This window comes from Manacus candei, unplaced genomic scaffold, assembly GCF_025592945.1.
Source record: "Manacus candei isolate 608988 ecotype Guabito, Panama unplaced genomic scaffold, ASM2559294v1 h1tg000065l, whole genome shotgun sequence".
Lineage (NCBI taxonomy): Eukaryota > Metazoa > Chordata > Aves > Passeriformes > Pipridae > Manacus > Manacus candei.
Genome location: NW_026138113.1, coordinates 7,130,031 through 7,150,829, shown reverse-complemented (window position 1 = coordinate 7,150,829; position 20,799 = coordinate 7,130,031). Strand labels below are relative to the sequence as shown.

The 20,799-nt window shown below is 41.8% G+C and overlaps 1 protein-coding gene across 2 annotated transcripts in view; it reads right to left on the bottom strand.

Moving 5' to 3' along the window:
• Window positions 1-19,656, bottom strand: part of MYLK3 (myosin light chain kinase 3) — a 33,644-nt gene extending 13,988 nt beyond the window's left edge. Inside the window, exons 1-3 of one of the 2 annotated variants that reach the window (XM_051805860.1) lie at window positions 19,438-19,656; window positions 2,991-3,081; window positions 1,689-2,115 (exon numbers count right to left, since the gene is read on the bottom strand). In XM_051805860.1, the coding sequence (XP_051661820.1) occupies window positions 1,689-2,115; window positions 2,991-3,081; window positions 19,438-19,530 (611 nt within the window). In that variant the 5' untranslated portion in view covers window positions 19,531-19,656. Of the gene's footprint in view, window positions 1-1,688; window positions 2,116-2,990; window positions 3,082-6,476; window positions 6,990-19,437 lie in introns of those variants that run through there. The other variant, XM_051805861.1, reaches the window with a different exon arrangement.
• Between the last annotated feature and the right edge of the window lie 1,143 nt (window positions 19,657-20,799).

Genomic DNA, 20,799 nt, shown 5'->3' with positions numbered 1-20,799 from the left:
GCATCCATTTCAGAGAGGTGTTTACCACTCTCATGTGACCTCACACTTGAAAGCATAATGGGTGTCCTGGGCAGGAAGGCTGCAGCTTCCCCCGGGGTTTACTCTGGCTTCTGCCTTTGAGTTACCTGTTGGCCTCCCTCCTCCCCAAAACAAAGTCTTTGGGGCTCAGGCACCCTCCTGTCCAAACCCACCAGCTGCTGCAGAAGCTGCTGCCCATCTCCCAGTTCACCCCCTGGCACATCATCATCAACCAGCACTGACTTCCTAGGGCTTACAGCAACAGTTCCTCTACAGCTTCACCAACACCCTGAGCCACCCTCCAAGCACAGGAACAGCCTCCAAGGCAGCACCCCTGCAGGCAGCTGGGATGGACCCACTGCAGCTGTTGAAGCACAGTGCCTGTGGCTCACCAGCCAGAGCCTAAAACCCACTGGGACAGTACAGGGAGGTCCCTCTGCTGTCAGTGCTGCTGTAGCAACCAGTTTGGAGGTAACCATGTCTATAACTGTACACAAATGTTTGAGAAGAGGCCACAGCAGTGAAAGCTTCTACCTTCTCCTGACAAATCCTCACGTTCACCCTCTAAGGAGAAAAATCTCCCAGTGTGCCAGTCATCACAATGAGCCCTTTCCCTCAGGAAGCCCATGTGCTGACATCAGGACAACTCTCTTTCATTTTGATAATTTATTCTTCGTTCACTTTATTTGTTGGCTTGTTTTGGGTTTTGTGGGGTTTTTTTAGGAGTCCTGTAATCCCATTAGACTCTCACTCATTGCACAGGATATAAGTGCCCAGCCTATATTCACAAATACCACTAGAGAGTTTTCAAATTACACAGACACAAAAGTAGTGTCATGTTCTGTCTGGTCTTTGGGCACCAATTTGTACACGCAAACCACTGGGAAATTCCCCATGCAAAGTAACATACATACATATATCTGTGTGTAGGGATGAGTGTGTCTATCACCTCCCCACAGACATAAATTACTTTATAGACACCTGCCCAGACAGAGAAGGCACTGGTAGTCAAAATCTCACACAGAAGTTCCATTTGTTGGGGTTTAGTTGATAGGAGTCTTTGGTTGTGGGTTTTTGTCATTCTCTGTTATGTGGGTTTTTTAAAATTTCAATAAATGGCATTTAAATCCAGTCCTAAATAAATAATTCCAAGAAAAATGGACTATAAAAGACATATTACAGAACAACTACACAAAGAAAAGATTAGCCTGACAGAGATGAACAAACAAACAATCTTTAGGTGACCAAGACATTAAAAAACAAAACACAAAAACACTGAGGGCAACAAACACAAGTTCTTTGGTTTTGCCATGTACTAGTAAATATCTCATATTTGTTTCACCCCCATGGTTAGAGAAACAAAGGAGTTGGGAAGGAGTGAGTGGTTTAAAATGAGCTCTCCTATGGTGGTCACCTTTCTATGTTTAATACACAGAGGCTGATGATCTAAAACCCCTCCCTCCCTCCCATCCACAGCCCTCTGACTCCTCAGCTTCACACAACTTTACTCACGGCCCTTGGAGTTTTTTGCCTTAACCACTGGTCAGGTCTCCCCACTCCCATCCCAGGATGCAGGACCTGCCTCCTTTAATGACCTGGCTTTCCTTTTTTCCCTTCTAACACATGGAATGGTTTCAGATCACACAGAAAGCCACCAGCAAGGCCATTACCTGGTGTGTGTCACCTCACGCCCCGTGTCAGACATAGCCTGGGATGTGGAGGGCGCAGCTTCCTGGGATGCCGCACTCCAGGGTCCAGGTTTGTTTTCATTCTTCCCGAGCTTCTGATGCACAAGCTGCCTGTGGCACTCATCTGGGCATGGGGCTCTGTCCATATTCTGTGCTTTAGCAGGAACATTTTGGTTGCCTACATGATCTTCATGTATGAAGGGAAGACCATTGTGTTGATTCAAAGCCTTGACACCAATGTCCTTTTGCTGAAAGCTTTGTGTTTTGACAGCACCTTCTACCACTTGCTGCTGTGCTGTCCTCTCCTTCACTTGAGGTTTGGAGTCACCTTTGTGAGCTACAGCACCAGAAGTGTTCACTTTCTCACATGCTCCCTTGTTTTCATCCAGCTTTTTCCCACTTTTTGTCTCTGAATAAAGTAATGCATTAATTACATACCCTTGAAAAAATTAATGGCACAACAGAGTGGGGATAAAGCAACCCACCACTCAAAATAACACACACAGTTAAGTACAGCTGAAAAGATAGAAAGAACCCCCCCAAAATGTTTAAAATCCTTACACCATCAAGGTCAGTTCACAACCCTATGTAGCTTTTGAGTCAGAACTGGTACCATTTGCTTTATTTTTGTCACTTCCAAAATGATGAAGCTAAATAAGGGATTGCCCATAATGCAAAGGATTCACTGACCATTTGGGAAGACAACAGCATGACAGGGCCTGCTCAACATCACATTCACCCCTGTTGCAACTCCACAGGCATCAACAATAGATGCAACAGGGCAATGCCCTGACAGATACATCCTAAATAGGAATCCAGCCCTGACATGCCAATGAAACCGGCTGATCAAAAAAAGATATTCCCAGCGTCAACACATCCCCTTTCCAGAGAGGGGGAGGAGGGAGGGCTGGCTCAGATGTATTAGGGGAGAAGAATTTATCAGGTTTGCTGTGTGATATTGGCACTATCTTCACAGTACCTCCAAACAAGCTCTGCTTGCTGAATTCAACCCACTGGAGTCCAAATAAAAAAGAATCCCTGTGCACCTAAACAAAGCTGCTGCTTTTAGTTTCTTCATCTTCTAGCTTTTTGTGGGGTTTGATTCTGGGGACAAATCATCTTTAGAGGAAGTGAGCCCAGTTCCATTTTCCCAGCACAGGGGGGCAAAGTTACTCAGTTACATTTGAGTAATTCAGGTAGTGGGAAATAGCAGTCTATTAATTTCCAGTTTGTCTGCTGCACATTCTGGAGTCAAAGCCTGTACATGCCTGGAGTGATACATACCTTCCAGAGGTTTCTTGCTTTCAGTTTGGGTTCCTCTGTTACTAAGCACATGCTTAGGTTTTGCACCACTCTCCTCGGGCTTATCTTTGGCCTAAAAATGACAGGGGAACACAAAACCAACAGTTACAGCCAAGAGCGTTTAATTCCCACCAGGTTCCTCCAACTGTGTAGGCATTCTGACTCTGTAAATTGGACACTAACACCTCTTCTGAATTTTTAGTTACTGCTGTGTTTATTTCCTTCTTCCAATCTCTCCTTGCTTTTGCAGGCAGGCATACTTCTAAAACAAGATGACACAGATTAATACATTAGCGCATGGCTTTCCAAAATTTTCACTGTCATAGCTTTTGCCCCCTGTCATCTTTACTCATATTGATTAAAAAGCATGACATGTGAGACATGAGAGAGTAGAAAAAGAAATGATACTTTATTTCTCTTGCTTTTTCGCTGGTGACAGAACGAAAAGCCAGGTCTCTGAATATATTGGTCAAAACCTATTTGTCTCAAGGCATCTAAAAATTCATGATTTGATCTGATAGAGATGATACCAAAAAAGAGCCTCTAGCTTTATGGCAACTCTTGTGCATGTTCTTGACATTTCACATGTCACCTTTGGAAAGATTAAAAACAGACTTATTGTCTTCTAGAAGCAGATTTTAATTTTTAAGCAAAGTTCTTCCCCCAATTAATTTGAAAGGAGGAATCTTTCGTAATAACACCACTAAAGACTTCACACAGCAATAAATTTGTAGTAAAATTAAAACTAAATAATATTTAGCAAAAAGCATTGCACGAAAATAGGAAAAGGCATAACATACCTTGTGGTTGGCATATAGTTAAAAATCTAGTGATGAGCAGCCTCCTATCCTTATTTCTACAAGCAAATGAGTAACATGTAAAATATTTCTGCAGATAACTGATTACAAGATAGCTGCACATCAGCCCTTCATCTGTTAGTAAAAGCAGTTAAGTATTCCATGCACCAACCCTATAGATTGCACAGGGCCTCCCCACCTCCCCCTTCCCAAAAAACAAAACACCCAAAGAGTAAAAGTAGTAAAAAATCATTACCATTTTTATTACAGCTCTAAGCAAACCTGCAACAATGACCAGGGTGAACATTATTCTTGCAAAATCCTACATGCAAAGAAAGCCTTGGGTAAGTGACAGTTTAATGCTGGTGGGTTTTTCTGTCTGTTTTTAAGTAAGAAGTCAGAGGTTTGGATCCTATGAAGCTTCAATTCATAGTCTTTTATTAATTTGACTCCAACCCCACAAAGCTTCTTCCATAAGCATTCCCATGGCATCCTTGGAATGCTGTCATGGCATCACCAAACAGCTTCACCCAGAAATGCAAGCACAGCCTCCCCACTCCCCCCACCCCAGCCAGCCCCCTGATGAGCTGGACACTGTCATGAACAGCAAAGGCTGGAAAACAGAAACAAGCAAGCAGCAAGTTCTCTTCTGTGCAACCCCCAGGCAACTGTGGAGCTCTTTGGACCTGTCTGTGCTGCCATCACTCAACAGGCTGCACAAACCAGACCAAAGCTGGCACATGGCTCAGCAGGATTTGTTTCCAAGATCACCTGTGCTTTGCTCCACGTTACCCAGCTGGGTCACGTACACAAGAGACCTCTCTAATTCAAGCCTAGTTCAGCCTGGGATCAAAGCACAGACATATCTCAAGGTCTTATAACTGACCTTTTGCTCCAATTTCAAAAAGTGTTCATGACCAGAAAAAAAAAGGGAACAATGATGGGCATATTGCAAAACTGGAGTTTGCCATAAAACTGCTTGCCCAGCAAATCCTGTCTGTTCTCCAGCCGAGGAGAGAGCCTGGGACACTGACCCCCCAGCCCATCCCAGTCCATCAGGTCACTAAGCAGGCCATTTCCCCTCTCAGTCTCTATCTGCCTGTCCACAAAACTTGGATGGAGCTCTGAGCTCCTTCCATCTCCTTTTGTAAACATGGATGTGTGTGCACGGTGGCTACTCCACAACCAATCCCACCAGTATGCCAGGAGTCCCTGTGAATCCTTCCTCCAGTATCCCTCACATGACCTCCTGTTATTTACATCCCTCCTTACTGCTCTTTTCACTTGGAAATGGACAATCTGGAAACAGAATTAGTTTATCTTCTTTCTGCTCCTCTTCCCCTGGCCATTGACACACTGTGTGCCAGTTCAGTCCAAGGTGTAAATCAAGCAAAGGACAGTGTCTGTCTCCAGGCATTCTGCAGTGACTGCAGGCAGTGACTTGGAACAATGCAGCTTTAACCAAAAATATCAAACTTTCCCATTTCTCAAAAAACCTGTAGAACTGAAATTGGAACTGCAAGTACAAGCTTTATCCAGATTTAAGGTTGATAACTAATGCATAATTTATTGTCCTTAATACTAATGGAAACACTTTATAAATTCCTCTGTCTCCTAACAGTCCAGTTCACTTGTCAGACGCTGGCACATAAAAAAGGGAGTCCAGGAGAGCACTCAGAAAGACTGAAAAGGTACTCTGGCATTGAGCACTGCCCTGTTTTTCTAAAAGTTTAGATGTACCTTCCCATCAAAACGTTTTACAGCTTTGGTGAAAAATATTTTGATTAAGATACAAATGGACATTTTCATTTGAGCTAAATTTTCCTTACAGTAATCACACCCCTACATACAAAGAAATTCTTGGAATGAATAAACAATGAAAACAGCTCTTGCAGTTTTCCTCTCTCTCATCCCCATGGTGGGATACAAGCCACTGCAAAAAATGGAAACTCCCATTAGCTAAAACTAATTTCAGACACCTGTAACTTTTAAAAAACAAGGTTAATCTATTTCAAAACACCGGATCAGCTATGTACTGGTCTTGCTTGTTCCTCCCTCACTGTTCTCAACTATTAAGAAATCCTTAGGAACTGATATCTAGGACTTGCACGCACAAGAACTACTTGATTTCAGGAGAGAACAATGTTGATGGAGTTGATGAAGTCATAGCTGCATTGTAAAGATGCATCTAAAGACAATTTAGATGTCTAAGGACATATAAACCTGCTCACAAACACAGCCATGAGTCAGCACAGGTTTTAGTAACTGGTGCTTTGTTCAGAATTCATGCACAAGGAAATAGAAGCCTCTTCCAATAAAAAAATGCTTCACTTCCACTGGGGCCTCAATTCAGTCACTAATTTGAGTGACATTGCTGAGCTCTGAGCACTGGTAGAAGCTGAGTTTTCCTTTAGAGTAGCAATCTACTTCTCACACTTGTTACAGGACTGCCTGGCACACTTCAGGAACCTCAAACATTGGACTGCAAGGCGTGTTTGGGGCTTGGTCCCCGCCTTGAGAGCCTTGCCATTCAAAGGTCACAGCAACAAACCTGTAACAGCAACACTGAAAGGAAAACCTGAATTATACATTATGCAAGAAATCAACAGGAGATCCTAAAGCCCTGATACATCATAAAGTAAAATATGAAGAATAGTAAAACTAAACCAACCTCAACAGGAATTTCCAGCAGACTCCCCTTCTTCCAGGGCACAATGCCTTTGAGAATAAAATCCACTACTTTAGAATTTTTTAATACTTCGCCCACAAATGTAATAACTTTATCCAGGGTATCAACCCTTTTCTCTATCTTTGCCAGCCTCTCCTTATGCTTTGAGGCATCTAGCTGGGCAGCTTTCATCAGCTTCAACACTTCTGAGCATATGCTGTGGACGTCAGCCTGGTGAGCACTGTCCGATACCTTTAGGCCTTTCTGCACTGCATCTGTGTCAGCAGGAGCTGCTCGGGATACTGCCAGCTTGTTAATGCCTTTTTCTACATCATCAATGCCTCTGTTAACCTGCTGCAGTTTGCCTGTCAGATCTTCTTGGAAGTGCAACAGTCTGTCCATCTTTTCGTTCAGGAGGTACAGCTTTTTGTCCACCGTGCTTAGATTGATCACCTTTGCAGGCTGCAACTTTGTCAGGGCACTTCCCCCTGCGAGGTCCAAGCTGCCTGCAGACATTGTGTCCAGACAGCAGGATGTCAGACAGATTAGGCTGCCTTTTCATTAATCATAAATTAGAAAATGAGGCTCTGAAAGTTCATCTTCTTCAGCTATTCCTATACCAGACAACCTCACTTACTGGAGTCGCTAGAGCATTTCATGAGATAGTTACTGCACAAAAGATTTATTTCTGTGTTATCTATTTCTTACTGTGGGCTTTCAATGATGGAAGTAATTTGGCACCAGACTATGTTTTCTTGGGCCTCCTTGACGTCACAAAACCATTTAAAATTCTTTCTCGAGTGGCTGTTGATAGGCAAGCATCTTAACAATTGCCAATGACTGCTCAGGCCTTCGGGGGTGGAGGATTGTTTTTATGACCAGTTTTAGTTCTGTGATAATGAAAAGGTGCTAGAACATTTCCCTTCATTAAACAGGAAAACTATATAAGTAAATTTGCTGGCCTTGTGCTAAAGCTTGGAAGAATTCTGCTTTGTAGCATGGCTGCAGAGCACCCATCATAGAACAGGGTATGCTCTTTGGGTTGGCTGGCACTTGAATTTAAAAATAGAGCACAATGACAATGATCTGAAATACGTATCTAGCACCAGCATGTCTCTGTCAACTGAAACTTCTAAAATTAAATCTTTCTCCTGGGTTATGAAAATGAACCAAGTTAAAAAAAATATCAGAATGAAGGCACAGCAGAATTAGTCCAACTATTAGCAACAAAACTATTAAATCATAAATCTTGAAGGACTTGTTGCTGCCTTGCTTTTTGCTTCTGAATCACAGCATATCTCCTACAACAATTACAGTCTCTAGAGAACAGAAAGAGTCACTTCATACTGCACAGCCCCCACTGCCACAGTTCTGAATGCTTTAGAAACATTAATGAATGTATCCTTACAGTACAGCACAGAAGGCGAGTCAGTTCTCTTCCACAGAGGATGAACTGTGGCAGCAAGAGAGTAAGCAGTTTGTCCCATGCCAGATGTGACATTGTGTCACACAACTGCCCAGTTCTCCTGGGTCCCTTTTTGCTGCTGTGTGTCTGTAGAACAGGGAGGAGAAACCAGTGGAGAAACCCTGATGCTGCAGGAGTCCTGGTGAGACAGGACAATGGAATCACATCAGAGCTGTGGGCTTTGGGATACTGAGCATCCCTTCCTCTCTGATCCTCTCCTCATTGTTTGGAGGGGGCATATGGAAGAAAAATATCATTCTTAAAGTGAATTTCTTGTATAAGATAGAACATTCTAGACATTAAAATCCTTAACACAGAATAGTAGCAGCTTTAAAATTACCCACTCAAGACAATGTTGAGTCCTTGCCACTCCTTTACAATTTTTACCTTTACAATAAAAAAAACCCCTATTTGGCTACATCTACCAAGGTCATCATATAATTATAGCCAACCTAGTCATCCTGTGACATTTAGAGGCCAACAACTGCCTTTACAAAACACACTAAAAGCTTTAAGACTTGGACGGTTCATCACCTTCATGGGAGAGTTTGAATACCAAGCAACAACTTTGGAAGAAAACTTGGCTTGGGAGTTGGCATTTCATGCCATGTCACTTCTCCTGACCAAAAAAAAAAAAGGTATTTTAAAGTCACTGGTGTTTTTACACTGGCCTGGCATTTACTGGTATAAGTTTTATGATACATATATACAGCTCTATCTTGAAAGTTTAGAACGTTTCCAATAAAAGACTTTCAACTCTACTCTCGCTGCATTTAAAGAAACTCTTCTACTGCATTTAAAGCCAAATGCCTCTAAGTAATTATTTCTTTCAAGCCTACAAACATCCTTGATGACAAATAAACAAAACAACAAACATATTAACTAAATCAAGAATACCTGCTGAATGTTGTCCTCTTAGGAACAAAAAGAAAATGGTAGAGTCATTAGGTTGTTGTATTTAAAGTCAGACAACCCACAGCAAATGCTTCAATAAGGAAACCTGGCCACAAAAGTCAGTCCCAGTTGCACACTCAGAACTCAAGTTGACACCACCAGGGTGCTATTCCAGGCACAGCACGGCCATGAAACAATGCAAACACAATCAAAGTGCATAACTGGCCTCTGTATGTGCTTGTGGGCAGACAGGAGCCCTGCAAAATCCTGAATTACCTCCTTAGTTATTTAACAATTGAGAGCAAAAAGCATTAATACTGCCCGATTGCTACTAACTCTCGTTATTAGTTATGTAACTGATTATTTAACCCTCCTCACATACAATGGACTAGTGGTAAAGGCTGTGTAAAACAAAAAGTAGGACTTCAAAAACAAAAATGAAAAAGGAGATCTCTGAATTTATATTAGTTTATACAAACAGACTTGCACGATTGCAACTGGAGGGACACAAACCACCTCTTTCTCCTCCAGATTCAGCCACATGCCCTGTGTTCTCCAGCTACATGGAACAGACTTCACCATCTAACACCTGCTCGTACAGTGCACTGGGAGATGTTTAAGACAATGCACTATGGAGAAATCTTGCTACAAATACAATAATGCAGCAAATATTCCCTGCTAGTGTTGTCTGAGGTGCAGGAAAGATACAGCCAAAACTGCCTCCTACTCAGACACAGCTCTTCAACTTATTATACTGCTTTCATTGTGCTGTGCATCTATAAGCAACTGCAAAATTATAGGTGGGGTGAAGGACAGAGAAGAAGGAAACCTCACCTGGACCATAGTGAAAACTGTTAAACATCTATCACAAAGTTAAAGTCAGCTTTTCTTTTTTGATTTTCATTTTCTCCTCCAGTCTCTCCCCTTTCAAACTGCTGGCAAACACACAAAAAGAAAAAACACCTCCGGCACATCTAACTGGTTGTTTTGTCTTCAGGATATGCTCAAATACTGGCAAAAAAATCTTTTATTCCTTTTGCTTTGAATTACAATAGCAGGCAATTGTTGTTCAGACCAGTGATTTAGTGCCCCGTGTTTGCATCTTGCTTGACCAGCCTGGAGAGAGCATTTAGTTCCATTGCCAGTCTCAAGCCTTTCAATACTTACCAAAAAATAAGGGAAAAATCCTAAACTGCCTGACTCCACATTACAGACAAAACAGAAAGCACATTGTTGTGACAAGTGCAACAGCCAGTTAAAGACACTTTTTCTTTGTGTGGAGCTATTGCTTATAATGACAATTTGCACTTAGATACTGCAACACACGGTGCTGCATCTTCAGTACCCCCCAAATGACACAAAGTGTTGTATGAGCAACAAATACTGTGAGCAGTGGGTGCTGCAGGACCTCTGTAAAGGGCAGAGTTGTGCTCAGTCACCCCATGTTGCTATTGCCAAAACAAACTGGGGATCCACGAGACTCCACCACAGTCTGGATGTAATTTGAATACAGTTTCTGATAAAACTGGTCTCCTGTGGATTCCTGCTCATTTCTTCCAGGTAACAAAAATTGAGCACTGTGATCTGGAGTGTGTAGGCAACTGCCTCTGCTCCATTATCTGCTGAACTGAAATGAACTTCTCAGATATCTTTAAAATACCTCCAAGGCGTCAAGTATCTCAGGAATACAGAGAAAAGGAACACAAACGCTGCAGAACCAGAACTACAAGTGACCTTGAACTGATGATGTCAAAGATACTTCTATTCTCAAGGGGGGAATGAGAGTTTATTCTTCCTTGGCTCAGACCCCACACACACCCTCCCAGTTGTAAAAGAGAGATGTCAGAAAACAAGAGAAAAATTCACATTCAACACAAAAAATCCATCACATGGCAGTTCAGTTATGATTCCTCCTTGCTAGCTCTGACCCAAAGGAAGAAAAAAACCCACAAAGATGGGGTGAATAGAAAATAAAAAGTACAAAATAAATAAATAAATCCACAGCATGTACTAAACTGACAGCAGAGGCTTATACCCCAAACAAGAAATGTCACAGAGGTTAAAACCAGCTGCTCAAACAGATCATCTCATTATATTGTTGCATTGCTTCCAACGACACTGTAAAACTAGAGATGGTTGAGGGCATGTAGGTAAATGAAAAAATAACTTTTTATATGGCCTATGAAAAGTCAAAGCTTAATAGAAAACTTGAAGGCTTTGGGAGAAGTCTGCAGGGGTTGCAATGTAACAGAGTCCTAAGGAAATAGAGAAACTCAATGTGGCAAAACCTCGGGAGCTCACAAAAGGGAAAACCAAAGTAGATAAGCTAAAAACAATCTGGCTACATCTGCTAAACACCACTCAGGCAAAAAAATACTATCAAATATCTTTTACGTATTCAGAAAACAGATGTCAAGTTTTTCAAGTTACACTGGAAATCTACTTATTCTGCTTCTAATTGATGCAGCTCATTAACATACACTAGCTAAATTTTTCCCCCAGCAAATGAAAAGCTAATTGAACCTTTTAAGGATACCCAAACTTTTAAAAAATTAAACCTAATTTCTCATGAACAGCACAAAAGGTAATAAATTATGTCCACAGAGTAATGGTGTAGCAACAGAGCAATTCTCACAACAATGACAAGCACAAAACAGGCACTGGCTCTAATTTAGAGGAATAACTTCCAAGGACAAGATATGCCATAAAGTCTGGATAAGTCCATCTAGTTCAGTGGTTGGGTTTCCTGCTGAGACCAGATTGTAGTAGGAACTAGACCACAACCTGACACTTGATGTTATCACTCATGTTGGCTGATGGTTGAAATCCACCTGCACAGTAAAAGGGTCTCTGAAGCACTGCTGGCATCCCCAAGTGACCCTGCTGTGATACAGTTCAATATTGCCTATTTCTGTGTATTTATGAGAAAAAACTGTTAACACAGTAGGTTAGGAAACACTCTTTCAAGTCCTGCCTCCTTCCCCCACCTCCATTTTACTCCTTTTTCGGACAACTGACCCTAAGGACAGCGCTCCCAGGCAGTGGCACAGCTAAGGATAGGTTACTGATCCCAGGTCATGTGCACCATTGTAATGCATCTCTGCCAGGCAGCTGACAGCAGAGAGCTGAACAGATCAATTATGACATTTCATTTACATCAAAGAGATGAGATTTCTAGATAACACTGTTTACCATTTGCACACATGGCTTACCAAGATCCCCAAAGTCCTTCTGCCAGGTTACTTTGCCTCTCAGGAGGCCAACAAGAGCATCTGCTGCCCATCCACATTCACTCACTCAACCCCAGAGCTTATTCTTGCCACCAAGTCTGTTGCCCTCAGAAACTACATTAAGAAGCTCATTACTTTTAATTTTCATTCTTTCAATTTTTTTATTTTTTTTTAAACTGAAGCAGATACTAAATTATTTAACTAACTTGGTCCAGAAGAGTGGTAACTGGCAATGCTTCCCTGGTATGGTGATAAGGATTCACCCTCCCACCCCTCCAGACCCACCACCACAGAGCTCACCCTTGGAAACTGAACAGAAAAGTCATGTTGGTCACTCTGCTTTCCCTGAATTTCAGTGATTTTACATCTAATGCAGTCAGTTCCTCATAAAACCTGCTGATTTTAAGGGTCAGCCACAAAAGCCACCCTTGGATTCAAGAAGCCTCTCATTTACAAGATGCTCTCTCACTGTTCCAGGGAGCTCAGCAGAGAACCCTGAAGCCCATTTTACACCCACCAAAAGCCCTTGTGCCTGTGGCAGTTTGCTCAGGTACAAGTTATGGTAAGTCAGCAGGGATCTGCCATAACACAGAAGAGTAGCCTGGGCTGTGCAGTAATGCCAACAGGAATAAAATCTGCAAAAGCAAATTCTCATCACTGAAGTGATGTGATAGGGCCTCTCAGGACACATAGATAGGGAACAGACCTGCTGCACAAGAAAGGGTTATTTCTAGACAGTCAACTTTTCTGAAAAACAAACTTGCATAATCCAGAACTTGCTCCAAAACACATTAAAATCAGCACAATTGTTCTTGCTGACTTGAAATTTGACTGGCTTCAAATCAAATCCCTCAGAAAGGGCTCTGCTTTGCCAGCAGCACATTTTTGTTTGAGAAGAAGAAAATCCCCACACTGCACCGTACTTTGTGCTGTCTTCTGCTCCCTTCCTGCTTTGGAAGATCTTTCTAGCTTCAAGTTTGAAAAATTACCACAAAAATGTATGCTCAGAGTTGTACTAACTTGTGAATTCGTAACCATCGTTTCCATCTTCACCTTTCTCACCACCACGACTGACAATTGCTGTAAGAATATATTTTAGTACTTTCTTTGCTTCTCCACTTATATTTCCCAAGTTGAAAGGCAAGAATTCTGTCCCCCAGCTACCCTTCTGCCCTTTTCAGTTACTGACTGAGGTAAGATCCCCTTGAGCACAATTTTACGTTGCATTGGTTTCAGTCTTCGACAGGTAAAACACACAAGCACCTCAAATCATGTGGGACTGCACTGGAATTTAAGTGAACTAAGTGTCCATGGCAAGGCAGCCTCCAGCCCCACAAACCCTCTGACTGGACTTCTGTGTCCCTTGGCTACTGACACACACCCTGGGAAACTTTTCCCAAGTCATTGTAGAAGATGTTAGTGCCTTCATTTCAGGCCTTGTGTAAGCTGGAGTCTCAGTTACTGATTTTTTTCCTCTCACTCACATTCCCACCTGGCTGCTCCTGTTGTGGTACAACAAACACCAAATACTGTGTTCACTGTTCCTTGCTAATAATGGCCTTTACTGGAACCTAACAAGGAGGTATTTTTAAATTGTTTTTTTTTTTAAATAAGAACACTTCTTGAAAGTGTTATTTCCCACTAATAACCAAAACACCATGTTAAGGAAATCCTGCCCTATACTTATCTGCCCTATAATGAAGTCTGTTACGTGCTATATTCACCTGCTGATTTAGATCTCTCTGACATTTTGCTTTGACGTCATTCACAAACACAGGAATAACTTCATCACTTCAGGCTTAGTCTCAACACAAACTCTGATTTGAAAAAGATTCAGAATAAAAGAGTTTGTGTACAGAAACTGATTGTTTTGCAAACTTTTTTCAGTAATCAAATACTCACAGAGAAGCCACTTGCACTCCTTTGGGTGAATGTTTAAATGTCTGGCAAAAACCAGAGAAATTGCTGCATCCATCTAAGTTGTGCAAAAGATCTCCAGCTAAACTTATACTGGTTTTCATCAACTTAGAATATGCAGGAAACAAACAAAAGAATGTCATATCCAGAAAAGCTTGTCTAAAAGAACATTATCCCACATGTCAGTGGAATTGCAGAAAGCAGCTAACAACAGGAATCAAGCTTCTCAGAGCAAGGCATGAGAAGGCAATTTTTAAAGTTTATCTTTCTAAAGTAGACAGATTAAGAACAGTTGGGTGTGAGTTAGAAGCTTTGAATTTGGGCTCCAGTGGTATGGCTAAGCACAGTGATTCATTTTTCCACCTGAAGTTAATTTATCAGTACAAATACCTGATAAGAACAGAAATCCAGAGCACATTTGGTGCAGCCATTTCCACTCCCAAGACAGTAAGTACTCCCTAGTGCTTCTCTGAAAGACTTCTGTCAGAACTCATGAAGTTTTGCTTCTGAACCACCTTGCTACCTTAAATCAACAGCCAGCAGACTTCAGAGTATTAATTTTAAGCAACCACATAGACATTTTGCTGCCCTCATAAAAGGCTCCTCAATTAAAATTAATAAACCATCGATTTTGGAATTCTGCTGTTAGATCAGTTAAATTAATCTCCAGATGTATTGCAGAGACAGCTGCAGTGTAAACCCAGACACACTGATTATCAGTGCTAGACTACAAAAACAGCCCCAAGTCCTGGCACCACAAAGCCAAAATCACTCAGAGGAAAGCAAGGAAATAACACTGCTGATAAAAGATCCAGGATATAAATGGTTTGGATTTCATATTAGTTGATATCAGGAGTATTTGTCACTAAAGGGTAGTAGGGCAGTTCCACTGACAAATATAGTAACAGTACATCAAGATCTCCTCAGTGTGAGAAATTAGGGGAGTAGTTAAAACTCCGGGCTGGATGCTGGAAAAGGCTGCAGAAATATTCTGCAGAGGTAATCAAATTACAGCTGGCAAGAGTCTGTACACACAGTCCCTGAAAATGGTGAAATACAGAGGTCCCTCACTCTTGTTCAGCCACAAAAAGAAGGACAGGAAAATTCTGAAAAAGTCTGTCTGTACTGAATCTAGTGAAGACTGGATCCTATGAAATTCTGCATTTCCCACCCGGATAAAAGGTCCCCAAACAGGCTCAGTGGCCCACAGCAATGACTGGTAGCTTTCTACCTGCCTTACCAAAACAAGCCATCACTGATGGAAGGACAACTGCCTCCTGGGGAGGGATGGCCTGGTAACTTGTGCCAGTGTTTTCCCAGGATCAATGAGGTTGGAAAAGACCTCTGAGATCACAGAGTCCAACCTATGATCGAACGTCAACTAGACGATGGCACTAAAACTGATAATTTCTAGCCCTAAGACTGATAATTCTGTATGAGGCAAATCCAGAAACAATAAGGTCAGTCAGTCATCAAATCTGCAGCAAACTGTTTTCTTTGTATAGCAAGACAGGCCAAGGAAGATGCAATTCAAGCTGTGCTGATTCCCAAAGAGGTGCTGAGAATTATCCAGGACCCTGAAGGGTCCCACACCGGGCTTCTGGTGACTTCAGCTGAAACTGGGAACAGGAACCCACCAGGAGAATACTCAGAACAGAGATATTTATAGAAAAAAGGCATTTCTTTTTAACTCTACTCAGCCCCATACAATACCAGTGAATGTGCCACGACAGTGCTGGAAGGAATCAGGTCTCTGAAAGGAAGCATTCAGGACCTCAAGTCAGACACATGCCCAAGATGGATGAGCCAGAAAGCACATGTACTGCTCAAGCCTGAACAACAAAACAAGGACACAAATGAGTGAAAGGTGAGCCACAAATATAGAAGACAACAGCAGGAGGAGCAGCTTGCTCCTGCTATCTCAATTCAGCCATGGATAAGGTGAAAACAAACCTGGTTTGTAATGTCAGAGACTATATATAGTTTACTACTCTAGTTTCTGGGATATGAACTGTCTGAAAGGATACTCAATAGAATATATTTAGACTGCAGACCACTATTCACTGGTGTAAAATTTAAATCAGAGCACATGACATCTTTCTCCTGAGTTCCTGCAAGGCCTGGAAGACAGTGCTAACAACCAAGATGCTCAGAAACTTTCAGACCATGTATTTTTTCTAAAAATCCCAATCCTTCAAAATGGGTTACCATTTCCATTCATTTTTTTTCAGTCTGTCTGCCTTCCTGCTAGCTCTCCATAGCAGTGTGCACAGAGCCTGCCAAGACTCTGGACCCTGGGATGGTCATTTAGTTCACACACTGCCCCAGAGCCTGGGATCCCAAATCTGCTCTGCAGAGGAGAGGAGTGACTCCCCAGGTAAACAGGAGCCTGAACTGCAGGTGTCAAGGCTTATCCCAGCAGCTCTGTACCCCAAGCATCAGTTACACAAAATGGGAGACAAATGTTCAAAGAGATTGAAACAAAGGCGATTGTTGTGCAGTGCAAGTCATTCAAAAACAGTCACATGAAGGTCAAGACGTGAACCAACAGTACCTGAGGAGCTCCAAATAACCCTACACAGGATTCCCAGAAAAAAACCAGGTCTGAGTAGAAAAAGTAGCAAGATGTTACCCAAAAAAAACCCCAAATCAAACCCAGAGAGTGGAATGCATACCCCCAGCCACAAACACGAAGTAGGAGAGGAGCATCAAGATTAGCTTATGGTGAAAGACTACATGACTTCAGATATCTCATTAAGTGGCTGTGTCCTAAAACAGCAGTCAGGTCCAACGAGTCAACAGAAGAAAGACAGCAGCACCATCAAGGTTAAAAGAGTGATGCAGCTGATCATCAAAGCTGTTCAGCTCAAGGAAATGAAAATCCTAAAGGAATTATAGGAAATTTGGTCTTCAGGCACATGTTAGAACACTGCTATCACTGCCAATTGGTAAGTCCAATTAAAATCAGAAACACAAAACGCCTCATCTTATTGTTTGAGCATGAACTACCCCCTCCACTGTACCTCTGAGCAATAACACAGATTCCCAAGCAATCTGTAAACACACACACAGGCCACTGTTTACAGAACTGCCTGGGGTTGTGACTCCTTCCATAACAGCCCAGTCAGCTGAGCCAGGCACTCAGCTGAGTACAAGCAGGCAGCTCACCAAGTACTAGCCCAGGAGACTGCAGTCCACAAACATGCAAACAAAAGGTTCCACACTGCAACCACTGCAGTCAGAACCACACGGACACATCCTGTTGGAACAGGCTCAAACCCAACCTGTAGGTTGACATTCTACAGGAGAGAAGAGCTTTCACTAGGGTTAATATTAAACTTACAGATCAGAGCAGTTCTCACCAACTTTATTAAGATTGCACACATGGTCCAAAGCACTATTCATCCTTACATGCTCTCTCATATCCTCCAAAAGCATCCTTCTCTTTATAATGTTCTATGACTTTGAGTAATAGCTTTGTGAACAAAACAGAGAATGATTTTCCAAGAGAATAACATGAGTTTGGTCAACTGGCCAGAGTGATGTAATGCAGTGCAAAACATCCAAAACAAAGTTGGTTTTGATTCTTAGCTCACTGAGAACATGGAAAGCCAATAAATCAAACTAAATCTAACATAACATTTACCTGTGGACCTTAATGTCATTTTCACAAGAGAAGCACCATTATCACTAGTTTTACAGAAAAGGAAATTGAAGTAATGAATATGAAAGAATTATTCAGTCACCCAGCAGATCAATTACAGAGAAACAAGATATTCTGAATCTCATTATAGTCTTCATTTTACTGCAAAACATTAACTTTCACCTGCACAGAGCCAAGTCACAGAATGCCATATAGACAGATAACAGCAGTCGACTTTTTTTCCCCAAGACATGACTAGTCCAAAAACCCCTGGCTTGTTTGCTTGGATGGTTCTAAGGCCACTCTCTGTAGTCCTTCTGGAAATACCTTTCATTTGCACTTCTTCAGAAATAAGCACGAGAAAATTTCACATATTTCAGGCTAATATCTTTGACAGAAAGTTGAACACAAACAACTTCAACATATCATTATCTCTTCAACACAAAGAACAGTTGAGTAGTATATCCAAATTAATAGACCAAAACATTTTCCTGCTACGTGGCTGTAAATATACAATAAATCATGTGGCCACAGGAATATGAAACGTGTCTGGTCTTCCTGGCCATTTTGTTTCTTATGTAATATATGATAACAAAAAAAATCAAATTGTACTTTGGCTATATTAAATCAACTACATGTCATTACATTAGGTGAATTTAAGACTTTGAAGCAATATCCTGCTTGTTGAAATTAGTAGATATTTTGTCCCTTTCTTCAGCTGGCCTGGAATATGGTTCATTACTGTTGATTTAGTTCATTTACTCCATTGATTCTTAAAAACAAAGCTGATTACAAATACAAGCTCTTCAAGAAAACCCATTACAGTTATTGTTGAACAAAATACATGAGGAAACCCTTTCTTCAAAATTTTGAAAGAGAACAGTCTTAAAAAACCCACAACAACCTGATCTATTCTAAATTAAAATGCAACTCCTACAATTGCCTTTTTTTTAATGACTTAAACATTATTATATGTACATGGCATTCTTCTTAAAGAATGCTTAAGTCCATTTTCTGCCACTGGCTTTTCAGCAACTCAAAAAGTAGGTAAATACAAACAAACTGTAGAAAACACTTTTCCTAGACTTCCTACAACTAGTAACCAAAATTTAACTTCACAGACAGCTTGAAATCACAGTGGGTTTTGATGAACAGCTTACAAAAGTAGAAAGGCAGATTCCCATTCTCTCTTCCACCAGTGGCTTCTCTGTGTCTCTGCTCTCACAGGGTCGGTCGTGGTTAAGTTTTGGGAGACAGACTCTCTTTGGCTTTGTTTTCCTCAGACTTCTGCACAGCGGGGCTCTGCTCCCACAACTTTCCAGGACTATCCCAGAGCACCCTTTGAGGTACTGCTTGCCCACTGATTGCACTGCTTTTACCACAGGTCAAACGGGCTCATGCAGGATTTGGCTCCTCATGAAATCACCTCAGCGTGAGCCTGCCCGACATGTTCACTGTCTTAAAACTCACAGACATGAAACAACTAAAGCAAAAAGCTGTACCAACTGACCTCCACATAATCTGAATGTCAGCCTGGAATCCTATACGACAAATTCCACTCAGAATAAAAGTTTTAATGCGTCAAGGCTCTCCCAAAAAGTAAGTTTATTTACAAAGGCAAAGCCTGCACTCATCATTTCAGAAACACCTCCTTGACACTGGCAGGTGTTCTGCAAGCCAAGAGACTGCACAACCTGGCCAAGAATGTCAAACACACGTAGCACCTCACCAAAGGCACAGAAAGCAAAACTGCGCCATCCAGAAAGTTTTCCCTTTCAAACTTGGCTCACAATAAAGCTCTGAGGAGTCCCTTACCGTGAATCTCTTGATGTAATCAGAAACACAAAATCCTCCCATGCTCAAACGAAGGGATCTGTGCAGGGAAGATTCTTGATATAAAGTTCCCATTCTGCTTGGCTTGTCTGGTGGTCACCCAGGTAGCCACAGCCTTTTACTGAATAAAGCTGCACAGCCTCCCTGGGTCTTGCTAGAATTCTGCTTGTGTGATAAACCAGGCATTTCATCTTATCTACCCCTACACCAGGCATTTCAATCATTTCACTGCCCTATCAGCAGTACTAAGTTCTATCTGTATCCCAGCAGCTCACTTCCTGAATCCCTGATAACAGATGCTCCAGGGCACGGAAACAACACGAGATGACAGTCACATCTCGGCAGTCACTGAACAGTTCCTTCTTTGCATTTCTCTGCTCCCTGACTTATTTTCGTCCAGTTTTACTTTGCTTTGGCTGTGACTTAAGGACAGCAAGTTTCCTTCAGCCAAGCAGTGACAAAACTGTCACTTATCCAGCTGCTGTTCTTTTTTCCAGTGACACTGGTAACTGCTGCAGGATATTTGCTTTTATGTAACAGGATTTTTACACGTGGGTGTTTCTTGTATTTCCAATTTCTTAAGCACAGAACAGAGGGAACTATGAAAGGACACAAAAGGACCATTCAAGAGGATTCATCCTCTGTCAGAACTCTCATACCTATTTAAGCATTAGCACTGTTTCCAGTCTGATGCTATGCTCACAAAGCCATTCACTTCAGTCTGTAAAGCCCCTTACAGCCAAACAAAAGTACTTACACAGGTGTATGTTGCTATGAAGTCCATGTAGATGTATTTGTGAACCCCTAGATTTAGAATATTTTGGGGTTTTTTTTCTACCTACACAGATTATTATGCAGTCATAATGCACCCAAATGATGTTCCTCGTGCATTTGGTCCTTAACTAATGAATTCCTTTTTATTTTGTTCAGTGTGAGCCACACTTTTTTTTATCAGGTTCTTACCTATAAAACTGTGTCTGTGGAGGACAAATATACAAAGACAACAGACACAAAGATGCTGGGTGACCTAAGAAGAAAAGTAAGGTCTGGAGAAGAAAACCTACTTTCAATTTTAATCTGTGCTGTGCCTTCTTCTCCCACTCAGCCAAGAAGTTGTAATAAAATTATCTCTGATTACAAGCTTCAAGTGATCTAACATTAAGCTGAATCACATCAGGCATGGGAATACAAAATGACAGCCACTCCCTATGGACGTGCCTTTGAGCAGGAGGACAAGCCACCTCACACAGCAGTATCAGGGCTTAGCATGGGCCAAGTCTTCACTGCTTAAATCAGAATAGAAGTGTGTTTTACCACAGGATGAGTGCACATGCACTCTGCCCT